This window comes from Trachypithecus francoisi, unplaced genomic scaffold (assembly GCF_009764315.1).
Source record: "Trachypithecus francoisi isolate TF-2019V2 unplaced genomic scaffold, Tfra_2.0 Lachesis_group14, whole genome shotgun sequence".
Lineage (NCBI taxonomy): Eukaryota > Metazoa > Chordata > Mammalia > Primates > Cercopithecidae > Trachypithecus > Trachypithecus francoisi.
In genome coordinates, this window is record NW_022681459.1 from 32,882,518 (window position 1) to 32,903,625 (window position 21,108).

At 56.9% G+C, this 21,108-nt stretch overlaps 2 protein-coding genes across 3 annotated transcripts in view; one reads left to right on the forward strand and one right to left on the reverse strand.

The window, feature by feature from the left end:
• GNAZ (G protein subunit alpha z) overlaps window positions 1-8,129 on the reverse strand; it is a 54,186-nt gene extending 46,057 nt beyond the window's left edge. The window contains exons 1-2 of one of the 2 annotated variants that reach the window (XM_033232739.1): window positions 7,906-8,121; window positions 5,558-5,681 (exon numbers count right to left, since the gene is read on the reverse strand). The gene's annotated coding sequence lies outside the window, so the exon portion shown is untranslated. Of the gene's footprint in view, window positions 1-5,557; window positions 5,682-7,905 lie in introns of both variants that reach the window. The other variant, XM_033232738.1, reaches the window with a different exon arrangement.
• Window positions 1-19,164, forward strand: part of RSPH14 (radial spoke head 14 homolog) — an 82,940-nt gene extending 63,776 nt beyond the window's left edge. Inside the window, exons 5-7 of the mRNA XM_033232740.1 lie at window positions 14,510-14,738; window positions 16,647-16,783; window positions 18,861-19,164. Of these exons, the coding sequence (XP_033088631.1) occupies window positions 14,510-14,738; window positions 16,647-16,783; window positions 18,861-19,117 (623 nt within the window). The 3' untranslated portion in view covers window positions 19,118-19,164. The remainder of the gene's footprint in view (window positions 1-14,509; window positions 14,739-16,646; window positions 16,784-18,860) is intronic.
• The last annotated feature ends 1,944 nt before the right edge of the window (window positions 19,165-21,108 follow it).

A 21,108-nucleotide genomic window follows, 5' to 3' on the forward strand; every position in this document is an offset into this window, starting at 1 on the left:
GGAGGGAGAGCCCCAGAACAGCCAGCGTGGCAAGACAAACACGCTTGAGACTGAGGCCAAGCACTCCAGGAGCCCTGACAGAGACGGGGGTGTCAGTGTGGCCAGGAGACTCTTCGGAGGAGGTGGGTGGTGTTGGGGGGACAAGGGCAGCCCCACCAGTGCCTCTGTGTCCCAGCCATGGGGTGGGGCCAGGCTGGGCATGTCTGTGCTTGCGTGCGTGGTGTTATCATAGAGGAAATCAATGCCTGGCACTGGCCCAGTGTTTAAGGGAAATGAATAGATTTTGGCCGAGGACAAAGACAGTTTGATTAATCAGAAATTGGATAATGGAGGCAACACTCTAATTATTTTTCTTCCCAGCATTTTATCGAGAAATATGTTTGCACAGCATATCAGAGGTAACGGAGCGGGTGAGGGGATGACCATGCTGGAGAAAAGCCCAGCTCGGAGACAGGCCACCCGCACCCGCCCTCACCAGCAGGGGTCCTGGTAGCCACTCCACAGGGCCACAGGAAGCAGGAGGGGTGGGTGGGGCTGGCCTGAGGCCACACGCAGCTGGGGCAGCTAAGGCCAGAGAGGACGTGCCATGCAGAGCTGGGCAGGAGGAGGCACGAGAGCCAAGCCCTTATGGTGGAGTTGCTCCTTCCCTGGCCCGGCCACAGTGAGGGGTAGTGCTCTACCCCTAGTGTAGGGGTGCAAGAGGAGTAGGAGTCAGTACCCCACCAGTTCACAGGGGGTCAGGGCCTGCTGGGGCGAGGGTGAAGGCTGTAGGTGCCAAGTTCTCTCACCCTTAGTCAAAAGGGTCTTCAGAAGGCCCCACTTGGCAGCTTGGAAGGTTTTCCCATCTTCGCCCCTGGGGAAGCCTGGTTAGCTGTTCCATAGCCAAGGTCAGATAGGACCACTGGGCCCCACAAACAAAGAGCCTGGGACTCACATGCCTCAGCCCTCCTTGGTGACCCTACCCCCTCCTCCCTTGCTGACCCCACTCCTGCAACACCTGGAGCGAAACCACAGGGTTTAGCACCTTGTTTCCATGGCCATCCAGTCTCCCTATTCCAGGAAGGCTTTCAGGGGCTCCTTGCTAGAAGAGAGATCAAGTGTACATCCAAGAGGAGGCACCCGGCCTTGCAGAGCGGCTGAGTCTCTGCCACTCATTCACTTATTCATTCATTCAGTGTAAAGAAAGAGGCTGCCATGAACCAAGCATGGGGTTGGACCCTGAGGTCACTGCAGGGAGTGAGGCATCAAATGAGAGAAGAGGCAGTCAGCAAACAATGACATGAGCTGCTCATGAGACTCAGGAAGAGGGAGCCCAGTCCTTTCCAATAAGGGGTCAGCATCGGTGTCACTAAGGAAGGGGCATGTAAGGAGAGATAGGGTGGGTTAAAGCTGCTGGTAGGAGGCGGATGCAGTGGTGAGGTTCACCAGTCACTGGCAAGCTCATCTAAATCCTGCCTCCTGTGCCTGCTGCAGACATCACTAATCAACCATGACTCTTTCCCTGTGGGCTGCAGCACAGTCTTAGAATCCTCTTCAGCACAGCGTGCTTTGGACGGACACTCCAGAGTTGAGATAAGAAAGGAAACTATCTGTACCCTTGACCCAGCCCAGAGCTTCTAACTCAAAGGCAAGGAAACCAAGGCCCAGAGAGTGGAAAGCATTCACAGGGCCACCATCACAGGCAGAGCTGGACTTCTATCCAGGCCTGGTGCTTGCCCCTGCCCTGAGCCCCTCTGCTGGCCTGAGAGGCCACTCCTTGATCTTGGGACACAGGGGCCACCTGGAAAGGCCACTCTACCACCACCATGCTCCTTTACTACTTCCAGAGTCTTGGCTCACCCCCTTAGGACAGTTTTCCACAGACATGCCTCTGCAGGTCATCACTCTGTGAATCCCCGTGTCTGACCAAGGCCCCGCTGAGTCACAACGCATCACTGAGTGGCCCGGCGTCAGCCCGAGGCATCTGTCCACCTGCCTCTGGCTTGACAGTGACCCACAGTTGGGCCTGACGGGGCCCAGCTGGTAGCATCTACCTGAGGGTGGTTTGTGTTTGGTGGCCAGACCTGAGGCCCAAAGACACATCTCTGGGGATCTAAAGGCACAACCTCTTAGGAGCAGAGGGTTGAGCTGGAGCGGGGGTTCTGCAGTGCAAAAGCACACAGCCCAGCCCTAGGGCGAAAGGGGCTGTACAGGGCCACTGAGGCGTGCCTGTCTGTGAATGTTCACTCCCTCCACAGCAACTCCCTGGGTGCCGATTCTCAATGGTGACTCTGCAACATCCATGCCCTCATGGAGCTTACACAAACACATATGATGAATTAATCAAATAGGGAGCAGGTTATGCTGTGGTGAGTGCTGAGGGGAAAAAATAGCAGCAGGAAAGGGCATAGGAAACATGGTCAGGAACACGGTGCTGTTCTAGATAGAGGCCCCACCAGCCCTGTCTGGAGCAGGGGCCACAGCCTAAGAGCCAGCCCTCACTGCCATGCCGGCCTCTAGCACAGCCTCCTCCTCAGCCACCCTTCCTATGACCAACCAGGGTGAGAGGGGCCATGCTGCCCAGACACCGGGCTGCCCAGACCTACTAAGGCACTGGGCACATAAGGTCCACTCTCCACACCTCAGAGGACCTTGGCCTCCACGACTCACAGGCGCAGACCTCACAAAGGGGCTCAGGGACCCCTGTCCTGGCAGCTCTCCATCCCAGGGGCCAAGGGTCTCCTGAAAGGTTTGCTCTGACCATGGCCCCCCATGGCCATGAGAGGCCTGGCTGAGCCCTCGGGGACGGGGTGTGTTTCTGGTTGGAGGCTGCTAGAAGGAACACCCCCGGGCTTGACACTATGTGTAAGGCCCCTCCCTTCACTGTGGCTTTTAACAGGCTCACTTCTTAGCGCTTTTTGATGGATTCTCCAGGGACGTCTCTAAAAGAGAGTTATACCTTAATTTAGAAGCAAATAACTCAAAACTCTGTGATGTGGCAGGTTCTTTTGGAAAAGAGATGAACGCAAAGAAGCCATTGCTGTGTGAAGCTGTGGCCATGCAGGTCCAGGGCCTGCTGACGCGACCATCTAGACCTCAACCTCGATATGTGCCTCCTGCTGCCTCTTGCCCAAGGGTCCACAGACCAAGGGGCAAGAAGCAACATATTCAGTGAAGAATTGCAGCAGGCAATTGCCTGCTGCAGTTTTCACTTTGGGTTTCCGGGGCCATGGGGCCAAGGTGAAGCTCACAGGCTGGGTCTGACTGACTCCAGCGGCCCTGAAAGGGCCAACACAACCCACCTGCCCACTCAGGGAAGGGAGGAGAAATGCTGTGGGGAGTGGGCAGTGGGCAGGTTGCAGGTCCACCCTCCAGGTGTTCCTTCTCCACAGGGGCCACCACAGCCCCAGTATTATCTTCAAGGTCCCTGTGATCAGCCAGGTTCCTGGGCACTTACTTGGGCATCCATACAGTTTTAATGCTCTGCTGCTGCTGTTTCGGAATGCATAATTTTAGTTTTACTTTTGTAGAGATAGGGTCTTATATGTTGCTCAGGCTGGTCTCAAACTCCTGACTTCAAGTGATCCTCCTACCTCAGCCTCCCAGAGTGTAGGATTACAGGTGTGGGCCATCGCGTCAGGCCCTTACTAATTCTCAAGTAGTGGGCCCCCAAACTCATGTGGGCAGCTGTGCCTGCATTGCTCAGTCCCTGGGCATGTCCTCCTGCTCAACACAGGGGACCTGCTCTCTGGGACCTGCTCTTCTCCAGCCTCCCGAGGCACCACTGCGACTGTGCTTCCACCTCACTTGCTCGCCAATCCTCAATCTGTCTTTCTCGATGCTTCTCAACTCATCCTTCCCACTGTGGAGGCCAGGGGCCCAGCTCAGCCTCTTCTGCTACCTACCCTTGATCCCTAAGTGACCTCACGTGGTCCCCGGCCTCCCACACACCTCAGTGCCAAGGACTCCAGGTTGCCACCTCCAGCCTTGCTCTCCCTCTGGCCACATGTGCTCATCAATGGCTCTCTGGGTCTCAGACCCACCTCCCAATTCCCCATCTCCCCAGAGATACAGAAAAGGGTTTTTCTATATCTTGCTTCTCAGCCAATACCAGCTCCATCTTTCTACTGGCTCAGACCAAAACTGCAGCTGTCCTTTAAAAGCTGCAGCTTTAAAAAACAAATCTCCCACCTGCATTTCTCAGGGCCTCCAGAGCTCTCACCTCTGGGTCAGCAGCCTCTCTGCCTGGAATGTTGCAACGGCCCCTCATGGCCTCCACCCTTACCCCACCCTAGCCTATTTTCCCACCTCAACAGAGAGATCTTTTCAAAGTGTAGATTAGCTCCAGTCTCTTCTCTGCTCCAACCCTGCCAAGGTCTTCCTGCCTCACTGGGGCCCACTGAGTCCTGCAGGACCTGGCCCTGAGATCCCACCCATACTCCTGCACTGGGTTCCAGCCACTCTGGTGGGGCCTCCAGGGGCCAGGGAGTGTCTGTTCAGTGCCTTTGCACCTGCTGTCTCTCCCCTGCTCAGCCACACCACTCATCCAGCACTTCTCCATGGTACTGTGTCAGCCCCCCACCCCCGTCCCGTGTCCCCCACCTTCTGCTTTAGTGTTCTCCACAGTGCAGCACTTAGTTACACGTGTTACTGTCAACCCCTGCCCGTCTGGTGTGAGCACTGTGAGTGGATGCTCTGTCCCTGCTGTACCCCTGCACCTGGCACAGTGCTTGGCATGCAGCAGGCGCTGGTAAATGTTAGCTGAACAAATGAATGGATGAATCGCATGAGGTTCTGCTCCTTGGGCTCAGTCTAGAAGGCTGATGTCTCCTCCTACATGCTCCAGGATCTGCCAAGCGGTCCCCATTGGTTCACTCCTGTGAAGCACCTCCCCTGGCAGTGTTCGCACGAAAGGGCCAAAATGCATGGCAGGGGCTGGTATGGGGACAAGGCAGGGCACTCTTGGCTTTGGGTATGGATGAGGACAATAAGGCTCAGAGAAAAAGGGGGTAGACTTAGGATGGCGGGGCCAGGGCCTGACCCCAGGTCTTCTACCACCTAGACTGGAATTCTCACCTCACCACCCTGGGGCCACAAGAGTCTGGGTGTTCCCATGTCCCTCTTCATTCTGCCCAGGTCACACCATAGCCTCTGCTCTGGGATTCTGCCTGGGGCTGACCCTTGGCATTTGTACTGACGCCTCTGTCCATTTCGCTTTGTGCTCCTTCCAGTCAAGCACAGTGCTCACAGGCACCCAGAGGCTTGGTTACCCCAGGTTTCCTTCCTGGAGGGTTCGGGAGAGCAGCATGCTGACCAGCCTCCTCCAGTGCGCCCATGCACCTGCCATGGTCAGCAGCAGTGAGAGTGCCTTTGCTGCTACACAATTAAGTCTTCTGAGGCTAGCGTGGGACAGACAGCACAGGGCTGCCTTCCCTGCCTCCAGGGGAGGAAGCCGTACACATGTGTTCACACACAAGATGACTAAATTCAGCATTCCTAAATTGCTATATTTAGCATTCCTGTCCTACTGGCCTTGCTGTGGGGGCCCTGGGCAGCCCTGTCAAGTCCATCCAGTTACCTGCAAATTCCTGGAATTGTTCTAGAAGCTCCTGAGGTCCAGATTGAGACCCCACCCACACTCCTGCATCGGGTTCCAGCCACTCTGGTGGGGCCTCCAGGTCTCTGAGGTTCCTCCTGAGACTCTAGAAAACAAAAGGCCTGAGAGGCTGGGGACAGAGGGAAGAATCCATTCCCGGTGTCCCAAACCCACAGTTGCATGCCAGGTCCCTGCAACAGTCCAGTCAACAGGCACACAGCACAGCAGCTCACCCTGCTCAGCACAGACTGCACACCCCACGAGGGCAGGCCCTGTTCTCGCTGCATCAACCTGGGCCTTGGCCAAAGCCAAGTGTGTGTTGGGTGGGGAGGGCAGGCACATGACAAAGATGAGTAACAAACAGTTCCTTCAGAGGGAGAGCAAAAACATCCCCAGAAATGAGGGGGCTGACCTAGGGCAGAAAGTGACACCAGCTTCCGAGGGGGAGAAATTATGCCTTATTCACCTCCTGTCTCAGAAAATCAACGTCTGTTAGAGGAACACACAGGAAGACTTTTAAACCAGATGCCAGCATCTTCTCATTCCTAGAGAATGAGGCTTGCTCAAGGCGCATATTTTATCCAAGCACCGCCAGGCCATCCACACCCCCACTGCACCCCCTAGATGGATGCTCCCAGGCTGCCACTATTACTGCTCTCAAACATCCACATCCCAGAGGCACAGAGTCACCAGCTAAGCATTATCCCCAAAACAGGCAACTCAATCCTAACAAGGGGGTTGCCTGGGTGGTTACCCAGTGCCCTGGCTGTGCCCAAGGGAGAAGTGCCTGGAAGCACAACCTCAGACTGCAAGGAGCCTTCCCCAGTCTTTAAAGCTAGCCCTTCTCCAGCCCCACCCCAGCTCATGGGGTCATGGAACTGCTTCACTTTTACAAATGAGGAAGCTGTGGTCTCCACTACAGCCACAGCTAACCAGCAGCAGGGTCATTCCACTTCCAAGCTCCCACAGCCCGGTGCAGCCCCCACCGGCCTTTCCCGCCATACCTCCTACTCCTCCCCAGGCTTGCCAGGTGCTCCCATTAGACCTAACCGCCCAAGTGCCTTGGTCCATTCTCTCCTCTCTGCCCACAATGCCCAGCTTAGCCATGCCCATGTCCTTCAAGCTCCAGTTCAAATGTCATGTTGTCCACGGGCTCACCTGACCCCCCAGCGCAGGGCACCACTCTAAGGTCCCTACCAAGGCCCCTGCACCTGCATTCAGGCTGGGTCGGCCAAGTAGAAATGTCTTCCCCTATGGGGTGGTGAATCAGTCCTAGGAGGGGAGGCCCAGTCCACTCCCACCCGGTGCACCCCCAGCACCAGGCCCTGGGGGAGTGAGCACTCAGTAAATATTTGCTTAATTGAATTTCGCCAAGGAGCCTTCTCCAGAGAGCTCAATCCCCAGGGCAGGGAAATCACTTGGGCAGAAAGGAGCCGGTCAGGGGCTGAGCTGTCTCCCCAAGCAAGACAGACCTCTCTACGAGGCGGGTCCCTCCACCTCAACACGGACTCCGTGGAACACTGGTCTCGCTTGGCATCGTCCTCTTGGCTCAGTAACAGGAGCCCCAATTCTCGGCCTAGGCCGAATCCTGCCATCATCACCCAGAAAGGCTCAGCACCGCCCTAAAGGCAGAGCCCCCTCGGATCGCCCGCAGGATACGGAGCGCCAGCCCTGAGGCCCTCACTCCCCTCCCCCAAACACCCCCACCGCCTTTTAAGGGAAAAAATATTGAGCCGGGAACGTATTACAATCGCAGCAGGTCGATACTCATCTCTTGCTCTAAATGCCTGTGAGGAACCTGCTCGCTTCAAGAGCAGTGACCGATAACTACTAGCCGTCCGTCCCCGGGCCCAGGTCCTCGGGCCCAGGCCTCTTGGTTTCGGGAAAGGCCCTGCATCGGCTCCGGCCGCCCCTCCCTGATCCCCCCCTAGGGAGACCCGCCTCAGCGCCGCTCCCGCAGCTCGCCTTGCCCGCCCAGGCTCCGCACCAGCCGCTGCTTGGGGGCGCCCGGCAGCCCCGCGCGGCATCCCCGGCGCCCTCTGTCCACCCTCCCGGGTCCGCAGCCGCCCCCTCCAGCGGGGTCATGGGCTTGGCGGCGCCTCCCTCCCCCAGCACCTGCCCGAGCAGAGGCCGCCCCCTGCCCACCTCGCAGACGTCCCCGCCCTTGGTGTCCCCCACCCCTGACGGGCATCCCTGACGCTGCGTCCTGGCGGATTCGGGGCACAAAGGCCCGGGAGGAGTACCAAGTGAGGGCAAGGTGGACGCCCCGGTCATGCCCCCGACCCCCGAGGCTCAGCGGCGCGCGCCCGGCCGCGGGTCGGCTCACTCACCTCCGGGCCGCGGCACAGAGCATCTGCTGAGCTGCTCCTGGCAGGGCGGGGCGGGGCGGCAAGCGCGGGGCCGCGGCGCCCTCGTTCCGTACGACGCGGGCGGCGGCGCCCACGCGGGGACGTGACCGGACCGCGGGCGGCGCACACGCTCCGGCCGGCCTGGCTCCCTCCGCCCGCCCTCCCGCGCCGCCCGCCGCCCGCCGCCCGCCCGCTGGTCCGCCCGCCCCGCGCCGCGCCGCCGCCGGCAGGGGGCGGAGCCGCGAGCGCAGCCCGTTGCCAGGCCAACCGCGGGCGGGGGGGGTGCCGCGCGCCCGCCGGGCACCACGCGCCGGGCACCTCCGCCCCGCCACGAGCTCCGACCCTCTGTCCATTGGGCACAAGCGGCTGACGGACGGGCCAACAGTCCAATGGGGACGGACAGGGGCGGGGTCGCGACTCGGCGCGCGCCGCGGTCCCGCACGCGCTCCCCGCGCCGGCGTCCCAGTGACTCCGCTGCGCTGAGGCCTGGTAGCGGAGCCCCAGGGGCCACCTCTGGCAGCCCGGGAAAACGAGCCTGATCCCAGTCATGGCCCTGGCCCTCTTTACTGCAGTCAGTCGTCCCGGCTCACCTTCTCTCCACTCGGGTTCAAACCCAGCTCGGCCTCTTGTGAGCTCTGCGTCCTTGGGCAACCGACTGACCTCTTCCAGCCTTTCTGTTTGCAAAGTGGGGCTAGTGGCACCTGCTTTCCTGGATGGTCTCACCAATCCTTCAGAACATGTGAAAAGCCTATGCAAACCCTAACGATTTACACCGGTGAGGTTTGTGCAGCGATGGGAGGGGGCATTAGTCATCTCTGCTGCTCCAGTGTGTAGGGACTCTTTGGCGTCCCTGGCAATCCTGGCACACGGAAAGGTGGCCTTGGGAGGGAAGGAAGGGAGAAGCACCCAGGAGCTGGCCCCCAGCCCAGACAAGAGTGAGGGAGCCAGTTCAGTTAAGGCCATTGGCGCTGTTGGGAAGCTCGTGGAAAGCATCAGACCCTCAGCAAAATGCAGCTGAACCCAGGCTGCAAAATTCTGCTTTCAATTTCAAAGCCTGTCTGTGGACCTCAGGGCCAGGAGCCCCTCACTTCCATGCTTAAAAGACTCTCAAGCCAGAGGGCCAAGACATGAATGCTGCTGTCTGTCTTCTCCATCTTGGTAACCTGAAGCTTTGTGTGTCCTAGAGCATCCCTGGCAAAGTGCAGATGCCTTCCCAGCTAACACCTTCCTTATCACCTTACACCTTTGTGGTCAAATTGTGTGGATCGTGCCATTCTTTGAGCAGCAGCCCTGGACCTGACCACGGCAGAGGTCAATAGAGTGGTCTCTCCATGGTAGCTCTGTGGTGGAAAGGCAGGGGCATGTGCCTTCCTTTGCCAGCTGGATACTGTGGCATCTCAGCATCATCCCATAACCTCCCTGGGAATGTTTCCTCTGCTGTGAGATGGAGACCATTGCGTTACGTACCCGCACGGTCGTGGGCCGCCTGCGAGGGTGCTGCCTGAACTGTCAGGAACAAGACGTATATTTGTTATGGGCATCATGGAGGCGAACCTATTGCCCACCTATTGAGGTGTCCAGTGAGGACCTCAGCCAATGGCTGAGGTGCTACGCTTTGTGCTTGCCCTCCACACCACCAGACTGTGTCAGGTTGGACCTCTCACCAGGAGGACCACACAGAGACCAGCCGCTGTGCTACCTGGCTGAGCCTTTGTTTCCTCTTCTGTCGACAGGGAATGTAACAGACTGTGGTCAGAGGGTGATTTTGAGGGTTAATGTATATAGGAAATGCATTTTAGCATGTCTTGGGATAGCCAGAGTCTCTTTCCACTGCAGAGTTGAGGGGGTCAGAGTTGAGTTGTTTGCAGGGGTAAGCCCACATGCAACAGTGGGATGGCCCTTTCCAGTGGTCCAGGTGTAGAGCAGAGGCTAGCCTGCAGAGGGGTCCACTGGGGCTGGCTGACACCTCCCTGACTTGACCCTGATGACCACCTCAAATTAAGAGAGGGGCATCTCACCTGGCATCAAACCAATATTGTATTCATGCAGCAGTCACTTACAGATAGCCTCTTCCACCAGGGTATAGTTGTAGGCACAGTTCTAGGATTCAGACCGGCCCTTTACTGGCAGATCCTCTGACTGTAGGGCAGGGGTAGAAAGCAAACAACGATTGGGCCTTACAATCATGTGAGGTTATCTCAGGAGACCCACTGGGGCTCTGGGGGCACGTGGAGTGGGGGAGCATTGGGCATTGTGCCAGCTTCCCAAAGAAGGAGATGCTTGGAATGAGGCCATAGCAGGCGTGGAGGTGGCCAGTGACGTAGGGTGGGAGGGAAGTGAGTTCCAAGGCAGGGAGGGTGCAGGACATGAAGGAGCATGAGACCAGGAAGAACCCAGAGAAGACCAATGTGGCCAGGACCATGGCCATTGCCCATGCACAGATGCCAGCTTGGGACAGTAGGATAGGGGACGTTGGCCTAAGAACCGCTAGAGAGTTTTAACGATAGTCTTTTGAATTTGAGAAGGAGGAGGATGAGTTTTTGTTCCCTATTTACAGTAGGCATGGTCCCACAGACAATGTGAGTTGTCCTACTGGACATAATAAAATAATAAAAACATCAGTTAGTCAGTCCAGAGGAAGTGGGAGTGAGCACAGAAGTCAGTCCGTGAGACCGAGTTCAGTGCAGGGTCTGCTGTGGCTGTGAGATGGCAGAGCATGTTAGGAGAGAGTGGCGGGGCATTATCAGGACCCAGGGAGATGAGAGAAGGGGAGAGGGTAGGGACCACTGGAGGAAGAGATGGTGCTTACCAAAAAGATGGAGGAGCAGTTGGAGAGGTGGTCAGGAACCAGAGAATGGAGAGTACCAGAGGCACGGGAAGAGAGCGTGTGGTGAAGGAAGAAGCTGTTAACCATGCTCCCGGCTACTGGGAAGCCGAGAAAGCTGAGGACAGAGAAGCACCCCTTGGAGCAAAGACAGGCCCAGTGGGCCACGAGTTCAGGGCACAGGGCCACGCAAGGCTAAAGCTGGACAGGTGGGTCACCTGTGGCAAGGTGCGCCTCAGATGCCATGTGTGGATGTGCAGTCCCCTGGCAGGAAAGGGTGTGGCTGTGATCAGAACCTGGGTGCTGGTGCTCTGTCCTGGTGGTGACTGAGGCCACTCAGCACCTCCCCAACCCAGCAGGCACAGCTGGCTGAGGAGTGGCCCCTGAAAATGGTGTCAGCACCCGCCCCCCCCCCCCGCCCCCACCACAAAGAAAATGACCCACCTTCGCGGATCACAAGGTCAGGAGATTGAGACCATCCTGGCTAACGCAGTGAAACACCATCTGTACTAAAAATGCAAAAAATTAGCCAGGTGTGGTGGTGGGCACCTGTAGTCCCAGCTGTTCGGGAGGCTGAGGAAGGAGAATGGCGTGAACCCGGGAGGTGGAGCTTGCAGTGAGTGGAAATCATGCCACTGCACTCCAGCCTAGGCAACAGAGCGAGACTCTGTCTCATAAAAAAAAAATAAGATAAAGAAAATGACCCAACCTCCACCACTGGGGATGCACACCATGGGCATCCGTGACCCTTCAATCCCAATGGATCTCTTTGGCTCATCAACCACTGAACCCATCCTAGCCCCTACATATCAGCCAGGCCAGATCGGGCACTCCCCACAAACACCTTTGTTCCCCTGCTGTTCTGGACTCTCCTTCATCTCCATGAGAACCAGCTTCCCTGGGGCCTCCCTTTGTGCACCTCCAAAGCCCCTAGGACCCTGGAATTCCTGATCTACACACATGTCAACCTGTTCTGTAATGACCTGTCCCCAGCTGACTCTTCCACTAGTTTTCCCACTTCCCGGGGGTGGGGTGGGCATGTGTTGCTTGTTTCTAAACCATGGATGGCCCAGAGCCTGGCCTGCTCTGGTGCCACTCCATCTGGCTGGTTCTCTCTGCCCCACCTGTCCTACCTCCTCTGCAACCACCCCCCACCCCCAGTAGACTCTCAGGCTGCCGCCCAGTTGGGTGGGTTTCCCCGACTGTTTCCCTGGGGTCTGTGTGCCCCACCCCCACTTGAGCAAGCCATCGCAGATCTGGGTTAGTTATAAATAGCCAGGCCCGAGACTCTTCTTTTAGCTGAAAAGAAGCAAAGTGAACGAGCAGAAAGGCACACCCGGCACGCGTTTTATTTTTAATCTCCCTCTGTCTCAAAATGAACCCCGGTCCCCATGCTAAGCATTTCTAGGAGCAGAAGTACAAGACAAATGCTTGAGAAACAAAACCCAAGGAGCTGAGGGCCCTGCCTGGCTTTGCCACCATCTGCTGTGTGACCTTGGATATTCAAGTTGCCTCTCTGGGCCTCAGTTTCCTCACCAAGGAGAGGTGGGCAATGGAGGTGAACACCCTGAATATTGACTTTTCTGACCTCAACTCTCTCTGTATCCCTCCCCCAACTTGTGCCCATCCTGACTCATGCAGCAGCTCCAGTAACGACACCTGTCCCAGGGATTTCCTGGGAAGCTCAGATAGGTGCAGATGAGGCTACAGTCTAGCCCTGATTTGAAAATTAACAACTTCCTTACCCCCAGGTCTTTGCTCAGGTGTCCCCATCCCAGAACCTTGTCCTTCCATCTGCCAGCAAAATTAATAGAGGGTCAAATTGTCACCTCCCTGCCGTGAGCTGGAAGAGGGCCGTCCAGGTCACCGCTGAGTTGGATCTATAGCCAGGAGTGGGTAGGGAGACTGTGGGCAGAACCTGAGGGGAAGCAGAGCGGGAGCAGGAGGCCAGGTGTGTGGTCTGGGCAAAGCAGGGAGCTGCGTGGGAGAGAGGATCAGGCCTCCAGGAGGGATGGCAGGGGCTTTGCACCAGTGGGTTCTGCAGGGCTTGGGCTGTGCAGCGTTTGTCTTGTATCCTATCCCTCAGCCCCCAGCAGGCCCTTGCTTGTAACTGGGGCTCAGTGTTGGTGGAAATCAGGAGACTCTTGCCACCCTAGGCCCAGATGTTCTGGGCACACAGGGACAGACCCTTATATGGATGAAGAAATCTACAGCACGTGGAACACATTTTCATCCACAATCCCCTGCCAGGTAGGCCCATTTCAGTGATAAGGAAACTAGGCTCAGAGAGGCTGAGTAACTCATCCAAGGTCACACAGCTTAGAAGCGACGTGTTTAGAATGAGACCTAGGCTTTTTTTTTTTTTTTTTTGAAATCTGTGCACATTAAATAAAAAAGCCCAACACACTAGAAGCAACAGGAACCCACTTTTCCTGGGTGGTCAGAGCCCTGAGAAGAAACAGGGCAGAGCTAGTTGCTCTATCTTATACCCCGGTGAGAAGCTAGCCAGGGGCACTGGGAGCCACCTGACACCAGGGGACCTGGAGTATGGGGCATGGGGAGCCCCTGGACATTATGAGACATGGGGGGACAGTAAGAGTCACTCAGCATCCTGCTCCGCCTCTCTCCCCCATCATCCTGGGCACCTGCAGTTTGATGTCCTCAGGGAGCGGGGGAAGAAGGCTGGGGTGATGTCTTCAAAGAGGAAATCCCTGGTACTAATTGGCACTTGGAGACCTTTAGGCTAATCAACCTGTTTATTTCTCTCTCTAGAGTAAATTAGACAGTTTAGCTGGGGAGGGCGGAAGAAAGAGGTGTCTGCTGGTGGCCACCTCCCTGGGGGCTATAGATGGCTTTGCAGTGGTCAGTGGGCTGCAGGGCAATGGTGAGGGCAGCCGTGTGCCATAGGGAAGGGCACTCTGGACATTCCCTGTGCTTCTCATCTCAGTGACTCAGGAGGGCTGTTCTGTCCCGGGCTCCTCAGGATGCCACTCGTGCCCAAGTTCTGGGTTCTCTAGGCAGCCACTTGCTGACATTCCTTAGGAGGGAAGGGAGCTGGAAGGAGCCAGGTGGGGCCTGTTTATGGGGCAGTCTTGCCTCATTGTGCTTCTCCCAGTACCTGCACCCCAGTGGTGTCACGTGGAGCCCTCCTTCCCACAGGGCCCCAGGTCCCTTAAAGACCAGAGCCCATGGCTTCCCATCACCTTTAGTTGGGGCACAGCTCTTTTTGGTGTGCGAGACACTGGCCTGTACTCTAGGTCTTCTGTCTCAGAGTCAAACCCAAGCTCTTCTCAAGGACTGGTCAGACCAGTGTGGGGTCTCCAGCAGCTTTGAAATATTTTGGTGGATGGAAAGTGGGGGCTTGACTGGCTCCCTAACTCTGGGGCAGGGGAGGGAAGAGTGGAGGTCTCCTAGTGTGCCTGGGCCCCACAGGAGTGAGCTGTTGGCTCTCTGAGGGGTGGCTACTGCCTCTCCGGCTGACGTGCGCCTGCTATGGTGGATGCCCCCTGAGACACTGGTGACCAAAGGCTGGTCCTTCCCGGGTCCTCTGAGCCTCCGCCCTCAGCCCAACATGGCTGTCACTGCAGCCGCCTGCTGGCTGCTCAGGCCCCTGGCCAGGCAGGACATGTGTGTGTGGGTGGCACTTGCAAGTCCTCTTGTCAAACCCACCCACTGGCTCTGCAAGACCCTCCTTGAGTCCTGCAGGCCAACTGGCATGGGTGGGTGGCCAGCCTGCCCTCAGCGCCCTTTTCTGCCTTGTAGGGGCCCAAGAGATCATCAGCAAGGGTCTGATTTCCGCGCTGGTGTGGAAGCTGCAGATGGAGCAGGAGGAGGAGTTCCAGGAGCTCATCCTGGACACACTGGTCCTCTGCCTGCGGGAGGATGCCACCGAGGCCCTGGGCAGCAACGTGGTGCTTGTCCTGAAGCAGAAGCTCCTCAATGTCAACGAGAACATCCGCAGCAAGGCTGCTCATGCGCTCCTTAATGTCAGGTGAGTCCTGGCCTAGGCTGGATTTCTACCAAGGCTGGGGGAAGGCACCTGAGTTGGGCTGGTCCAGAGTTCAAGGGTGGCCACCCTGGGCCTGCTTCCCCTTGCCTGCTTGTGCCTAGGGGCAGGAGGAAGCTGGGATGGAGGATGACCTTCTCCCCTAGGGTGACCACCATCCGTTTGGCCTGGGAGTGTCCTGTATCCCAGAAAACCTCTCAGGCTGGACAAAGCCAGACGATTGGCACCCCCTCCCCATGAGGAAGGCCAGCACAGGAGATGCACTGGTGTTGATCATGACACCCAGCTGTCACTGAGTGCCTCCTGTGTGCCAGGCGTTGTCTACAAACCTCATATTTAGGCAACCCTCCAGGGAGGCGATGTCTGCCTTCACAGGTGAGAAATGGAGGCAGTGTCTTGTCTCTCACCCCAGGTCACACAGGATCACAGTCAACATCCTGGCCTGGAAACTGAGGGAGCACAAAGCCTCAAAGCTGCAGGGGGCGGGGTGCGGTGTGTGTTCTCACATTGGGCCCCTGTTCACAAGGATGGGCTGGTCACCGACCCCCAGAGTCCCTGCCTTAGCTGTGGCTACGTCTCTTTAGTGGAGGCCCTCTTGCCTTTCCTGCGTCCTGGCTTCTCTTCTGAGAGTCTCACTAGAGGCCCAGGCCAGTATTTCTGCAAGTGGGGCCCCTGACCCAGGCCCCCGGGAGGTTTGTGAAAAAGCAGATTCCTGGGCCCTGTCCCAGCCCCATCATTCTTAGGTCTGCTCAGAGGTCCCCTTTTTGTGTGACCACAAGAGTGGCTTCCCAGGAGAGAGTTCTCTCTCTGAAACTGTAACCTCCCCGCTGTCCCCCATCCTCCCATGTCCACTGTGACCACCATCCCTGCCGTTACTTTGTGTGTCATCCCCAAGGGGAGCTCCTGAGGACAGGGCTTTCCTCTGTTTCCTGCCCTAAACCCAGGGTTTGCAGCGGTGGAGCTTTGGCCCCCAGTTGAGAATTATCTGGCCCTAAAGAACGCTGAGCTGGAGAAACCCAGCTCGTCTCAGTGTCTCGCTGTGTGAACGAATCGGGGAATCCCTACATGTGGGGCCCAGAACTCTGCATCTTTGATCACGGGCCTTGGGGTTGAGTCCCACTGTCCTGAAAGCTCCACAGGCTCCCAAGGTCACAGCTAGTGGCTGGCCAACCCCATTTCTCAATCTGTTTCCCAGGGAACACCTGTGTCTTTGAGGTCATTAAGAGCTCTACAAAAATGAGGGTTCTTTGGTGGCTACGTTTGGGAAAGGTTGATTAAGTGACACAGGGGTCTTTGCACTGTGACACTCCTGTGGGGCTTGTGAACAGTGTTTCCTGGCCCAGGGAGCCCTTGCTTTTTAGGGGACAGAATTGACCCTCTCACAGGAAACTTTTAGGGAGTCCATCATCCTCATTTCCACAACTTCATTCAGTGCCAGAGTAAGTGGCCTAAAGGTCACCCGGTCTGAGTCCTTAGCTGCAGTTGCCCAGTGCCTGGCAGCCACTGCTGTTGGAGGCAGCTTGGCCCATCACTGGCAGCTCTGGCTCCTAGGCAAAGTCAAAACGGGTCTCCCTGTGGTTGACACCCCTGGGTCCTGCTCTTCCCCATTTTGGGGCCACGGAGAACGTGCCCTGTTTCTTTTCTGTGTGCTGGCTCAGAATGAGGCCCTGTCATTCCCTGGTCTTCACTGGCAGTGGGCCACATTCACACCAATTCTCCTCTGCAGCCCAGCATCCCCGCCATGACCAGTCCTGGATCATGGGGACCAGTCCTTGGACTACGTGGGGTCGTCCCAACACAATTCTTTTTTTTGTGTTTCTTTGGGGCACTCCTGGGCCTTACTACTCTTCTCCCTTCCAAGCAGAGCCCCTCTCTGTTCCCTCTCTGCCCCAGCATATCTCGAGAGGGCAAGAAACAGGTATGTAAGTTTGACGTCATCCCCATCCTGGTGCATCTACTGAAAGACCCGGTGGAGCACGTGAAGTCTAATGCTGCCGGGGCCCTGATGTTCGCCACAGTGATCACTGAAGGTAAGGCAGTGGGGGGTGCCACAGGGAGGGAGACCCCAGCAGGCTAGCAGCCATGATAAGCTTTCTGTGCTCAGGGGCTGAGTATTGTTCCCCAAACCCCACACTTTGCAAGAAAAAAAAAAAAAAAACCCTCCCCTTGGTCTATCACTGATGTCCTTTCACGGTTGGGTCCAAGGCTCAGCCCTCCCTCTTCTCCCCAGCACAGTGGCCCCTCACCGGTCACTCACATTAGGACCTCTGTGCCTTCACACCAGTCTGTTCCCTGGGCCTGGAATTCCCGCCTCCCGCCCAGGGCCCTCGTGAGCTGTGACCCAGGAGTTGATTAGTTTACCATCCATGATTCTGTTATCCTGAGGTCTAAGCAAATCCTGGAGCCCTGGACTCTATGGTGTTTATTCATTATAATTACTTTTCTTAAACTGGGGGAGGGCGCAAATTCAGAATTAGAACTCCCAACCAGTCAGGCTTCCCCTCTAAGTCACCCAACCCTGGGCGAATGGAAGAACCCTGGGCTGTTTCTACACCTGGCAGACTGGGGCATGGCACTCCCAGGTCCCCTGAAAGCGTTTGACTTTCCCTCTGACCCCTACGCGCCCACCGGTCTGGGGCCCTGTGCTTCCTTTGAGTTCCACAGAGGACCATCTGGGCTTGGAATTGCAATCAGCCTCCCAAAGACAGGTCCTTCTAGGCCCTCCACACCTGACCCTAATGCTGCTTGAGGTATGCAGATGGGAGAGGTTGGGTCCTTCTTGGAGTCCATAGCCCCTCCTTTTACTAGTATAGTCAGGATGCTGACTGCATGGTGGCAGGGGCTCCCCCTGCATGTTTATCTTGGGACAGCCTCAGCCCAGTGTCCGTCTCAGTCCAGGCTTCCTGCAGGAGTGCTTGGAGGGCCACGGGGCTCGAGACACAAGAGGCTGGGACCCAGGGAGATAAGGCCACTTATTCCCAAGCTGGCACTCCAGCTGAGGGTCCTGAAGCCCCTGCCACGTGCCAGGTCCTGGCAGGCAGTGATGAGGGATGTGGAGAAGCCCAGCATGGGTGGGGCACACATAGGTGCCAAGCCTCCTCTGGGAAGGGCTTGGAATCAACCCCAAGGACAATGGGAGTTGGCAGGGCCCAGGCTGAGAGGTTCCAGCAGCAAAGGGGAGAATCCGCTGGGAACTGCAGGAGTGTAGGGCCAGTAAGGACAGCAGGAAGGGGCAGCAGGAAGGGGCAGGAAGGGTTGAGGAGGGCGTCTCCCGGGAACCGTGTGTGTTTTGTGCAGAGTAGGTGCTCAAGAAATATCGGCAACATAAATGAACTATTGAGTTACTTTTTTTTGTTTTGTTTTGAGACAGAGTCTCGCTCTGTCGCCCAGGCTGGAGTGCAGTGGCCGGATCTCAGCTCACTGCAAGCTCCGCCTCCCAGGTTTACGCCATTCTCCTGCCTCAGGCCCCCGAGTAGCTGGGACTACAGGCGCCCACCACCTCGCCCGGCTAGTTTTTTGTATGTTTTAGTACAGACAGGGTTTCACAGTGTTAGCCAGGATGGTCTCGATCTCCTGACCTCGTGATCTGCCCGCCTAGGCAAAGTGCTGGGATTGCAGGCGTGAGCTACCGCGCCCGGCTGGGTTTGCTTTTTTAAGAGCCAGGGTCTCAGTGTGTCACCCAGGTTGGAGTACAATGTCACAGTCACTGCAGCCTCAAACTCCCAGGCTCTAGTGATCCTCCCACCTCAGTCTCCTGAGTAGCTGGGACTATAGGCCCCTGTCACCACATCTGGCTAATTTTTAAATTTTTGTGGAGATAGAATCTCATTATGTTGCCCAGGCTGCTCTTGAACTCCTGGGCAGGATACAACTCCTGGGCTGAGATTAGCCAGTGAGGCTGGAAAGGCAAGAGATGAAGGGGCCAGGCCCAGGCTGGACTCAGCCAAGGCGCAAGAGCCCTGAGGGTGAGGGCATGTTGGTGGGGTGTAAACCAGGCATAAACCCCTTGAGACTGCACAAGGAGGAGGGTCAGGAGAGGGCTAGGATGAGGGGGTGAGAAGAGGGCCCCTTGGGCTGTTAGGAACACCCTGTGTTGGTGGCCTGCAGGGAAGTATGCGGCCCTGGAGGCACAAGCCATCAGCCCGCTCCTGGAGCTGCTGCACTCCCCCATGACCGTGGCGCGCCTGAACGCCACCAAGGCCCTTACCATGCTGGCAGAGGCCCCCGAGGGCCGCAAGGTCCTGCAGGGGCACGTGCCCACTTTCCGTGCTATGGAGATAGAGTCTTACGAAAAGCCTCAAGTGGCCGAAGCCTTACGGAGGGCAGCCCGGATCGCCGTCAGTGTCATCGAGTTCAAACCCTGAGCCCCTCATCCACCTCTGTGTGTGAATAAATGTGCTCAGTCTCTTTATCTTGGGTCTGAATGGCACTTTCTGTTCCTGGAGCACAGTCACATCTTCTCTCGGTCTCTTGCCAGGCCCAGAAGCACTGGGTCCTGGGTGGCACAGGCTGAACCCAGTGTGGGGGCTGAGTGGGAGGTGACCTTGGAGTTGTGCTCTCTCCTGGGACGAAGAGTCCCCCTCAGAAGGTAGAGAGCAGGGCTGAGCCCTCCAGGGACAAGGCTGGGGGCAGGGACTTGGGCTGGGGGAAGGAAGGAACCCAGATGGGCCAGGCACCACCCAGGTTTCAGAAGACTGAGTGACTGATCCCTGGGGTGTGGCTGGGTGTGGCTCTGCTCTGCCAGGTCTGCCCCTTCCCCACCCTGGGTGATGGGATGGAAGATGATAGGTGAAACCCAATGCAGGTTCTTCGTGGAGAGGGCTCCTCCAGGGACGAATGCTCAGGACAGGGGTCAGTTCTGGTTTCCTCATTAAGATCTTACCCTAAACAGCCACATTATTCTCCAAAGCAAGGAAGTCACCCAAGCATGCCCCCAGGTTGGCCTGAAGCCCATCCCACCCTCCCTTCTCTTTCCCTTGGGTGTATGTGGCCCCCAAGGCAGCCCTCTTCTGCCTGTGTCTTCATCTGGGCTCCTTCCCTGCAGTGAAGGTGACAAGGAGGCTGCGAGCTTAGGCAAGGAGAGAGAGGTGGGCTGAGAGGTGGAGGAGGGGAGAAGCCAAGCTGCAGGGGGCTCTGGGGCATGGGGCTGAGGTTAGGGAATGACCAGGAGAGCTCCTTAATCTCCCTCTACTCATCTCTGCATGGTCTGGTGAGGAAATGGTTCTTCTCGTTTTGGGGGAGAAGCAGCCTGTCCTGGCCTCTGTTGGAGGAGCTACCACAGCAGAACTCAGCTTCAGGGCTGGGCCCTTTCGTCTGGGGCTGAGTTGGAGCCTTACTCTTTCCCAGGAGCTTTCTGAGGCTCTCTTTCGCAAAGGTTTCCTTCATTCACATCACCCCTTGGCAGTCATATTTCCTGTGAGGTGCCCACTCCTCCCAGAATAAACCTTTCAGCAAAACCAGAATCTCAAAGGGAGCCCCTTCTTGCAGTTCTTTCAATGAGCCCCAGGGGCCCTCACTTTACCAGAAGAAACACAGGGAAGTTATTGTCCCTGGAATCATAGGATGAATCCAAGTAGGGCCTCTTGTTGTGGAAGGGACGGGCAGCTGGGCCCAGCTGGGGTTTCAGGCTCATTCCCATTCTCAAAAAAGGCACCCCTAAGAGGGCTGGGTGCAGTGGCTCATTCATGTAATTCCAGCACTTCGGGAGGCTGAGGCGGGCAGATCACTCAAGGCCAGGAGTTCAAGACCAGCCTGGCCAACATAACAAAACCCCCTCTCTACTAAAAATACAAACATTAGCTGGATGTGATGGTGCACGCCTGTATTCCCAGCTACTTGGGTGACCGATGCACGAGAATCACTTGAGCCTAGGAGGCAGAGGTTGCAGTGAGCTGAGATCATGCCACTACACTCAATCCTGGGTGACAGAGTGAGACTCTCTCAAAATAAAACTTTAAAAAAGGCCCCCTAAGAGGAAATCTTTTCTCCTTCAGGAAACATTTCCTCATGTCCATTTCCTCATGTTCCAGTCCTGCCTTAACACAGCAGGCTGGCTCTATCCCTACCACAGGCTCTGGCCAAGATTACCAAACTCCCTGCTGCAAGACCCTGTGCTCTTGGTCTCCTCTGTAGAACTGTCTTTGTTTACATGGCTGGTGGTGCTGATGCTTCTCATGCCTCTGTTCTAGGCCCTATCTTCTCCCTCTTTCCCTATGCAATCTCATCTGCCTGGCTTTGGGCCTTCTCTAACAGGTTCCCTTCTGAGCTGAGCCTGATCTCTCTCCCCTGCCTCCCCCAAATCTGGGTATCCAGCCCCAGCCTCTCTCCTGAGTTCTGAATTCTTATGTCTAACTTA